Consider the following 10,786-nt stretch of genomic DNA (forward strand, 5'->3'; position numbering starts at 1 on the left):
CCAGGTCTGGGTTGGAAAATACCTGGAGACTTTGGGAGTGGATCCAGGAGCGGGTGGGGTTTTGGGGAGGGGAGGGGCCTCAGCATGGCCCAGTGCCACAGAGTCCACCCTCCAAAGCAGCCATCACTAGGTCTTCTCATTTCCAGATGAAATGTCTTCTTCAGACATCTTTTCGGCAGTCATTGAATTCCTTTGGTGATTCCGGGCTGGATCAGCCTCTGACACCTCGAATGGTTCCAGATCTAGGGTTCCACCTCTTGTCATTACTCTTGCCACCTGAGCAATTGTAATCCTCTCTGCAGCAGCTGAAGAGGCTTGTGTTAGTACCTGTTTGCAGGATTTATAAGTAAGGTACGTGAGATAACTTACATTTATATAAATTGATGTAATTTTACCTTGAGTTTCAGTGAGAAAGGAGGCTGTAAATAAAGAGATACATAAACTGTATCTACACTGGCTCCCAGTTTGTTTCCAGGGACAATTCAAGGTGCTGGTTTTGACCTTCAAAGCCCTACCTGGATTGGGACCAACAAACCTGAAGGACCACCTACTCCCTTAGGAACCTGTCTGGCCACTACAATCACCTGCAGAGGCCCTCCATTGGGTGCCCCCCCCTCTGAGACGGGGTCGGGTGGCAACCCAGGAGAGGGCCTTCTTGGTCACGGCACCAAAGTCCTGGAACTCTCTTCTCCCCCAAGGGAGATTTGCCTGCCCCCTTCTGTTGCTGTTTTCTGCCTGTGGCTGAAGACTTCTTGGGTTTTGTTTGGCGTTCCCTCAGTGATCCCTCCTTCCTGACCAATGTTTTAATTGCTCTTTTTATGTCTTTGTACATGTTTTAGCTATGATTTTATTTAATTGTTTTAATGATGTATGTGTTTAGGGGGGTTGATTTTAATGGCTTTAAAACATGATTTCATCATATATGTTTTAATTCGGTAGCTGCCTTGGTAGCCCTTGTGAGGGCCAGTTTGGTGTAGGGTTAGGGTCTAATCTGGGAGAACCGGGTTTGATTCCCCACTCCTCCACTTGCAGCTGCTGGATGACCTTGGGCAAGTCCTTGAAAGGGCAGTTCTGTCAGCCCCACCTACCTCACAGGGTGTCTGTTGTGGGGAGGGGAAGGGAAAGGAGATTGTAAGCCGCTCTGAGACTCTGAGTGAAGGGCGGGGTATAAATCTAATCTCCTCCTCCTCTTCTTCTTCATCTGAAAGGCAGGATATAAATTTTGTAAAATAAAAATAAATAATTGGCTGTAGTGCATACTAAGCATTGGTGGACTTTGGGATTTAAATCCGCTGTTCCTTGTATTTTGTGATAATTACTTCTAAGGTGAGCTCTGTGAGGGTCTTAACAGACCTAACCCATTCCTTCAGCTGTGGCAGGGCATAGAAGCCCCAAAGCTCTGACACCTTGAATGGCTTTCAAAGGGCTCTGCCAAGTGCCACCAGAACAGTGGTGAGACCATTGTTCCCTCTAGGCTGCATAGTCTTGTGAGCAAACATTCTACTTTTTTATATTTAACTTTTTATTAAGTTTAATGTATTAACACGTAACAACAACATCGGTTCTTAACAGAGTAACCCCAAGAGGTAAAACCATAACAAATTAACTCATGATAGTTCAATATACAGTTTCAAACAATCTTATATTAACCAAAGAAAAAGAATAAATTCTAAAACCTAAAAACCATGATACAGAACCTCCATGGAACATAATAATTTCTGTGATTCCGTCTCTGATTCTATCGTTAGTAAAAGGCAAAGTCTTTATATTTCTGCAGCAATTTATATAGGCGAGGTTGGCATGCACTAACATATTCAGAAAAGCAAACCATTTCTCCATAAAATTGTTCACATAATTAGGGTTACCCATTCTTAGCAGTTGCATGGTTATCTTATCAGATATAGCAATATCCCAAATCTTTATCTTCCATTGTGCCAAAGTGGGAATCCTAGCTAGTTTCAAACATTCTGCTTCATGAGCCAAAAGATCTACTAGGATTAAAGTTGTGAGCAAGCCTACAGGTTTTTTTTAAAAAAAAACATTGGAAGAAAGAGAGCGAGAGAGAGAGACAGAGAGAGGTGGAAAGAAAGCAAATAGATGGGGAGAGAGGAGTGAAAGAAAGAAAAAAGAGAGGCCCCCCTGTCAGCTGTTCACTTTAAAGGGCGAGCAACCATTAGACTCCTCTGTTTTGCTCCCCCCTTCCAAGCGGGGGGAAGTGAAAGGGAGCGCTGAAATGACTTCCCTTCCCACCCTTTAAACCAAACAGCTGACACAAAAACATTTATTTTGTGATCCCTGATTGGCAAGGATTTTCCATGTGACCTGTACAGAATGCTTTGCTTCCAAACAGCAGCACTAAAGAACCATGAAGGAGATAGCATTCAGATTCCCCGCCCCACCCTGGAATCTGTTGTGTGCCTGTCATCTTGCTATGTTCAATCTGAAGAACATTCAACTCAGTCGTAATTACTGGCTCAATTAATGTGCAACGTTTCATTTCCAATTTTAGACCACGGAAAAAAAAGACTCTTCGAAAGTTTCCTGTCAACATATGAAACTATTAATAGATGGAAACCACTGAGAGCTACTCTTAGGATTGTAAATGAGTCCTGCAGTTAGATGTAAAGATGTTATCTTCATGCACAGAATGTTATCACTTGTGATTTCTCCAGATGAGGCTACTCTGACAGGAACAGAAGCAAGCCAACCATTTCCCCTGCTCTGTTGGCATCCTATCGACTGTTGACAGTTGGTAGTAAAATCAAATATTCTATTATAAAATAATAATTCCATAAGAATCATGGCCGTATTTGCCATTATCGTTCTCAGTGTTTTCCTAATTTGTTCAGTAAGGTTTACATCAATAAGATGAGTCTTTTCCCCCACACTACAGTACCAAGGAGATGCCAGTCATAAATGACTAAAACCCAACAGTAACCCTGAAATGAAAAGCAGGCATTTGATGCCAGTAAAGGGACCAGGCTCTAATGGGCATTGATTAAATTCTGTTCTCCAGATATGTGAGTTAGAAAACAATGAGGCTTGTTGGGAACCACTTAGGGGCTGACTGAGGCCGACAAGGGGGCACCCTTTAGGCTTTTAGAGGGTTGCTGGGGGTGGCTTGGGTTTAGGGTCACCAGGTCTGGGTTGGAAAATACCTGGAGACTTTGGGAGTGGATCCAGGAGCGGGTGGGGTTTTGGGGAGGGGAGGGGCCTCAGCATGGCCCAGTGCCACAGAGTCCACCCTCCAAAGCAGCCATCACTAGGTCTTCTCATTTCCAGATGAAATGTCTTCTTCAGACATCTTTTCGGCAGTCATTGAATTCCTTTGGTGATTCCGGGCTGGATCAGCCTCTGACACCTCGAATGGTTCCAGATCTAGGGTTCCACCTCTTGTCATTACTCTTGCCACCTGAGCAATTGTAATCCTCTCTGCAGCAGCTGAAGAGGTTTGTGTTAGTACCTGTTTGCAGGATTTATAAGTAAGGTACGTGAGATAACTTACATTTATATAAATTGATGTAATTTTACCTTGAGTTTCAGTGAGAAAGGAGGCTGTAAATAAAGAGATACATAAACTGTATCTACACTGGCTCCCAGTTTGTTTCCAGGGACAATTCAAGGTGCTGGTTTTGACCTTCAAAGCCCTACCTGGATTGGGACCAACAAACCTGAAGGACCACCTACTCCCTTAGGAACCTGTCTGGCCACTACAATCACCTGCAGAGGCCCTCCATTGGGTGCCCCCCCCTCTGAGACGGGGTCGGGTGGCAACCCAGGAGAGGGCCTTCTTGGTCACAGCACCAAAGTCCTGGAACTCTCTTCTCCCCAAGGAGATTTGCCTGCCCCCTTCTGTTGCTGTTTTCTGCCTGTGGCTGAAGACTTCTTGGGTTTTGTTTGGCGTTCCCTCAGTGATCCCTCCTTCCTGACCAATGTTTTAATTGCTCTTTTTATGTCTTTGTACATGTTTTAGCTATGATTTTATTTAATTGTTTTAATGATGTATGTGTTTAGGGGGGTTGATTTTAATGGCTTTAAAACATGATTTCATCATATATGTTTTAATTCGGTAGCTGCCTTGGTAGCCCTTGTGAGGGCCAGTTTGGTGTAGGGTTAGGGTCTAATCTGGGAGAACCGGGTTTGATTCCCCACTCCTCCACTTGCAGCTGCTGGATGACCTTGGGCAAGTCCTTGAAAGGGCAGTTCTGTCAGCCCCACCTACCTCACAGGGTGTCTGTTTTGGGGAGGGGAAGGGAAAGGGGTTTGTAAGCCGCTCTGGGACTCTGAGTGAAGGGCGGGGTATAAATCCAATCTCCTCCTCCTCTTCTTCTTCATCTGAAAGGCAGGATATAAATTTTGTAAAATAAAAATAAATAATTGGGTGTAGTGTATACTAAGCATTGGTGGACTTTGGGATTTAAATCCATTGTTCCTTGTATTTTGTGATAATTACTTCTAAGGTGAGCTCTGTGAGGGTCTTAACAGACCTAACCCATTCCTTCAGCTGTGGCAGGGCATAGAAGCCCCAAAGCTCTGACACCTTGAATGGCTTTCAAAGGGCTCTGCCAAGTGCCACCAGAACAGTGGTGAGACCATTGTTCCCTCTAGGCTGCATAGTCTCGTGAGCAAACATTCTACTTTTTTTTATATTTAACTTTTTATTAAGTTTAATATATTAACACATAACAACAACATCGGTTCTTAACAGAGTAACCACAAGAGATAAAACCATAACAAATTATGATAGTTCAATATACAGTTTCAAACAATCTTATATTAACTAAAGAAAAAGAATAAATTCTAAAACCTAAAAACCATGATACAGAACCTCCATGGAACATAATAATTTCTGTGATCCCGTCTCTGATTCTATCGTTAGTAAAAGGCAAAGTCTTTATATTTCTGCGGCAATTTATATAGGCGAGGTTGGCATGCAGTAACATTCGGGGGAAAACAAACCATTTCATTTCTGTGGCAATTTATATAGGCAAGGTTGGCATGCGCTAACATATTAAAAAAAAACACAATTTCTCCATAAAATTGTTTACATAATTAGGGTTATCCCTTGTTAGCAGTTCCATGGCTGTCTTATCAGATATACCAATATCCCAAATCTTTATCTTCCATTGTGCCAAAGTGGAAATCCTAGCTAGTTTCAAACATTCTACTTCATGAGCCAAAAGATCTACTAGGATTAAAGTTGTGAGCAAGCCTACAGTTTTTTTTAAAAAAAAAAAACTGAAAGAAAGAGAGAGAGGTGGAAAGAAAGCAAATAGATGGGGATAGAGGAGTGAAAGAAAGAAAAAAGAAAGAGAGGGCCCCCTGTCAGCTGTTCACTTTAAAGGGCAGGCAGCCATTAAACTCCTCCATTTCACTCCCCCCCTTCCAAGTGGGGTAAGCTAAAGGGAGCACTGAAATAGTTCCTTGCCCTTTAAAGCCAATATCATGGCAGGTCTGCCGATCAGCTGTTCGCTTTAAAGGGTGGGCAACCATTAGAGTTTTCTGTTTTGCTCCCCCCTTCCAAGTGGGGGGAAGCAAAAGGGAGCACTGAAATGACTTCCCACCCTTTAAACCAAACAGCTGACAGGCAGATCCGCCTGTCAGCTGTTCACTTTAAATGGCTGGCAGCTCACCCTCCCTTCCTCCCCGAGGGAGGAGACCTTGGCTGGTGGGGGGCGGGGAGGCTTGGCTTTGTGCCTCTTCCCCCCATGCAATGGAGGGAGGCGGGCATGGCGGGCTGAGGTGCAGCAGCAGCCCTGGGGAGGGAGGTGGGGGAGAGTTTTGTCACTCTGTGCTCAGCCGAGGATCTGTGCACTGGAAGCTGGGAATTTGTGCACCAGCTCAGGCTGGTGCAGCTTTGAGGGAACACTGGGTGAGACCCATATATACACAATGGCCCACCTCAGGGAAATTTCCCTTCATTTTGATATTTCTGGTAGATACCAGCTGGAAGACTTTTGCAGTTCATCCTCTGTGTCTGCTTTCTCTATCACCCACACACTCTGGGCACTGAGATTCAGGAACTGTTCTGGGGCAGTCTGGCAAAGAGACTCATCATGCATAAAACCATGCCAGAGTCTCTCTCTATAACATTTTTATCCCACCCCCTCTCCAGAGAGCTCAAGATGCCATATGTCACTCTACCTTCCCCTTTTTATCTTTACAACAATCTTATGAGGTAGGTTAGGCTGAGAGTGGGTGACTGGCCCAAGGTCACCGAGTGAGTTTCATGGCAGTGTGGGGATTTGAACCTACGTCTCCCAGATCTCAGTCTGGCATAAATACTTTCTACAGGGTCTCATGGAAAAGCACACAATGGATTCTGCACTCATATGCAATATGAGAAGCAGAAGCATTGGTGCTGAACTGGCACTGGTCAGAATTTGTAACATCAAGGAGATTAAAACAATGTAATAGTGCAATACTTGACCCATTCATAGGTGGAAACAGATCTCCTGAATCTAGGGGAGGAGCAGATAGGCCATTGATGAGGGGACTATAAGCACAAGAAGATTACTGAATCCTACATCTTGGATTTGCAGGCCCATCTCTTTGTCCTAACTTGTGGGGACTAGGGATGGGCACAAACACACAAGTGAATCCCTGTTTGAGCACAAACCAGGCCGGTTCATGGTTTGTGAACCAGGGGATTGGGAGAACAGTCTCCCACGATCTGCCCATGAACCTCCATAGAGGTTCGTGGGAGGGTTCATGTGGGCTCTGATGGCATTTAAATTCCTTCGGAGCTTACTTCCGGGTTGGTGGCCTGACCAGAAGTGAGCTCCAAAGGCACTTAAATGCTGTCAGAGCCCACCACCAGCCTGTGGCCCAACACAAGTGAGAGCCAAAGGCATTTAAATGCCTTTGGAGCTTACTTCTGGGTCAAGCCGCCTGACCGGAAGGGAGCTCTGAAGGTATTTAAATACCTTTGGAGCCCACCTTCAGGTTGGGCTGGCGTGAATGAGCTCTGAGAGTTCAGTTGAGTTGGACGGCCCAACTCAGCACCCAGAGTGAGCTCTGACGGCTTTTATAGGGGTTCCGAAGGCTTCAGAGCTCACTCTGAGAGGTTAGTTGAGTTGGGCCGCCTGACTCAACTGGACTCCGAGAGTGAGCTCAGAAGGCCTATGAAAGAGCTTGCTCTCGGAGCTCAGTTGGGCTAACCCGACCCGGAGGTGAGCTCCGAAGGCATTTAAATGCCTTTGGAGCGCATGTCTGAGTGGGGCTGTGGCCTCACGAACTTTCCTGAATCACAAACCGGTTCATGCAATGGAGACGTTTCTGGAAGTTCATGGTTTGGGGGTCCGTGAAAACAACAGACCTCCATGAGCTTCCATTTTTCCGGTTCGTGTCCAACCCTAGTGGGGACCTGAGCTAGGAGAAAAGCTCAACGTCATGAAAACGAACAGTGCATCTGAACTATCTTTCTTCCTCTCTGTACCTTTCGGTGTTAGCAATAACTGCATGTAATAATTATGAGAATTTTTGTCATTCTTGGCTCAGAATTATTGAAGTGATGAGGGGTGTGGGGGGGGGGCGGAGAGGGAGAGAGGAGATAATTGCATTATATTCATCTGGCTGCCATTGAAATCCTGACAGGATAATTGCTAAGTCCCTGCTTTCCTGAGTGCCGAGAATTTTAAAAGAGATATTTAAAGGTGTGCATCTACTTTCTTGGTAGTTTTTCTTTCTTTCAGTCTACTTTTAATGTTTGTAGTTCATTAATATTTTGATATGGTGCCCTCTGTACCCTACCCAGACTTTTCAACATTTCCCTCTCCTCATCAGACAACTGACTAACGATTCTGCAGGTTCCTGCATATCTTTCGGTCAGTGTTTGATTCAAGAAAGTCTTGCAAGAATGATGTTTTTTAAAGATGAGTACTGCAAATGGTATTAACGTCTTGCTCAGTATGTCTTTTGTGGGATTCAGACGGCAGACAGATAGTTGTGTTGGTCTGTAACAGCGAAATAGGACAGGAATATGGAGGCATCTTAAAGACTAACAAAATTTCCTCCAGCAGAAAGTTTTTGAGAGTTTTCAGATGCATAAGAGTATAAATCCATCAGGCCCGGTTGCCTTATAGAGACTTAATTACGAAGCAAGGAACAGAATGGGTAATGAAAGGGCAGGATGAAATTCAGTATAACTATGAATGGTTAAAATATATGCAGATTTATGATGTTTTTAAAATGGATAAGAAAAACTATGGTTTTAGAGAAGATAGAAACGAAGTAGAAACTGTTTGGGAAAGTGGGGGGAGGAAAATGGTTTCTAAAATGAATAAAATATTGTTGAAATGGTTTACGGAGGATGAATCTGTAAAAGAACAAATGATAAAATGGGCAGTTAATATGAATAAGGAAGTAACTATAGAAACATGGGAATATTTGTGGAAAAACTCTATGAAACTATCAATATATACCAATGTAAAAGAAAACTGTTATAAAATGATGTATAGATGGTACATGACACCTAAGAAAATCGCAAATATGAATCAGAATATGTCTAGTAAATGCTGGAAGTGTAAAAAACATGAGGGCTCATTTTACCACATGTGGTGGACATGTGAAAAAGCTATGGACTTTTGGACAAAAGTCCATTGTGAAATGCAAAAATTTTTTAAATGTTCTTTTAAGAAAGCACCTGAAATTCTGCTCTTAGGTTTAAAAATGGAAGAACTAAATGTAACAAAAAGGACATTGTTCTGGTATTTGACAACAACAGCAAGAATGGTATATGCTCAATATTGGAAGCAGGAAAAAATACCAGACTTAGAAGAATGGATACAAAAAGTTCTGTTCATGGCCGAAATGGACAAAATAACAAGAAAACTGAACAATGAAGAAGACCAGGAATTTTTTGAAGAATGGAGTGACTTTAAAACATATTTAGAAAAGTGGGACGTGAAACATAATTTACTATATCTAGAACAATATTAAGTACATGATGTTATCTTGAACTTATTAATTATATGTGACATAAGGGGGACGCATTGCGGGAAGCCTTTTGGGGGAGGGAGGGAAAATTGGATTTTTGACCGAGTGAGAAAAAGATGGATACTGTATGATTAATGGAAAATAAAAATCTTTTATTCAAAAAAAAAAAAATCCATCAGGCCCCATTTTATATACACAACAGAATGGGGATAGAAAGGGAAATGTTAGAAAGACAGGCCAATTCAAAACAAGGTCGGATCCAAAAGTAACTGGTTGACTGGTGTGCTAAACAGACACAATGGGAAGTCAGAGATGTATAGCTGGAATAAGCGATAACTTATGGGGTAAGAAATGCAAGATATTTAGACCTTAAAATGACACAGAAATCTTGGGTCCCTTCTAATTCTGGCTGAGAGACAGTGTTAAATTTCTTGATGAATATTAATTTAGCAATTGCTTTTTGAAGTTCTTCTGGAGGAGAATAGTGACTTTTCAGGTCACTGACAGAATGCCCTGTAGACTGAAATGCTGGTCTCTGAATACTATGCTTTGTATCTTTTGCACAAGGACAGGCCTGTTTGTCCAACACAGAGACCAGAAGGGTGTTGTTGATACATAGTGACATATCTAACATTGGAGGATGAGCAAGAGGATGAACCAGAGATGGAAAAGTTATTATCAGGTCCCTTCATAGTATTGCCTGAGTTTAGATGGTGTCAGAGTGGGTGTCTAGGTGTGTTGCAGGGTCTGTTACCTTAGTTTGTCTCTCCATTAGATGGGGAGAAGTTGTTTTAGGTCAAGAGACTGTCTGTAGGCAAGGAAGGGCCTGCCAGCCACCCAAGGCTTGTGGGTGGGTGAGAGAGATCATTTTCAAAGATCTTCAGCCTATCCTGGATAATATGTTGAACTGATTTGAGCTGGGAGCTGTAGGTGACCATCAGTGGCGTTGTGTGGTCTCTTTTGGGTCAATCTCATAGCAGGTTGTTTCTGGGTACTATTCTGGCTTTGTTGGTCTAATTCTTTATGCAGTGGTTGTTGTAAGACCTGCCAGTTCAAACTTAAAGATAACAGGTTCACCCTTGGAACTGTGGGATCTGTTACAAACATTGGGTCCCCATCTAGTAGCGTGGCATTGATCTTTGTCCCACCTGCCTGCCATACCTGGAGGGTTCCCACCTGACTAATTTCTTTGCAGAATTATGGAGACAAGCAGCTTCCTTTCCATCAGGGCTGAAAAACTTTGTGTCTGCTGCTTTGGACAGTTTGAAAAGGCCAGGGGGGGAATGAAAGACAGCTGTGAGCATCTCTGCGTAGTCGTCTTCACACTTTTCCTCTTCCTGTGCTCCACAGTTTATGAAGAACCAGAAGACCCGTGCAGCCGATCCTTTTTCTCCGAAATTATTTCTTCTGTGTCAGATGTCAAATTCAGCCACAGTGGCCGATATATGTTAGCAAGAGATTACCTCACTGTCAAAGTTTGGGATCTGAATATGGAAACGAGGCCTGTAGAGACGTACCAGGTGTGTGGTGTTTGTTTTTTAGAGCTGGAATGTTCCGTGACTGTTGCAGTTGCACAAATATTTTAAACACAATACAAAAAAATGTTGATTGTGAGAACACTTAATACTGGTATAATTTAATATGTGCTATTGCCATTCCTAGAACTGTTGTTGTCTGTTGCTCGATGCAGTTAGTGTGACTACATTTAGACATTTTCCAAACTGTATTTGGGGTATAAAACTACTACTAGCCAGAGGTCATTTTGGGGGGGATCGTGGGGGATCGCAGTTCCCCCGGGTGAGGTACGGGGGCGGGGCACATGATGAAGCCCCGCCCCCCACTTCCGGCC

The 10,786-nt window shown here is 43.3% G+C and overlaps 1 protein-coding gene across 1 annotated transcript in view; it reads left to right on the top strand.

The window, feature by feature from the left end:
- PPP2R2C (protein phosphatase 2 regulatory subunit B, gamma) overlaps positions 1 to 10,786 on the top strand; it is a gene marked incomplete at its 5' end in the record, with an annotated part of 28,983 nt that overhangs the window by 8,073 nt on the left and 10,124 nt on the right. Inside the window, one exon of the mRNA XM_015424292.1 lies at positions 10,288 to 10,457. Coding sequence (XP_015279778.1) covers positions 10,288 to 10,457 — 170 coding nt within the window. The remainder of the gene's footprint in view (positions 1 to 10,287; positions 10,458 to 10,786) is intronic.

This window comes from Gekko japonicus, unplaced genomic scaffold, assembly GCF_001447785.1.
Source record: "Gekko japonicus isolate JY-2015 unplaced genomic scaffold, Gekko_japonicus_V1.1 scaffold2362, whole genome shotgun sequence".
NCBI lineage: Eukaryota > Metazoa > Chordata > Lepidosauria > Squamata > Gekkonidae > Gekko > Gekko japonicus.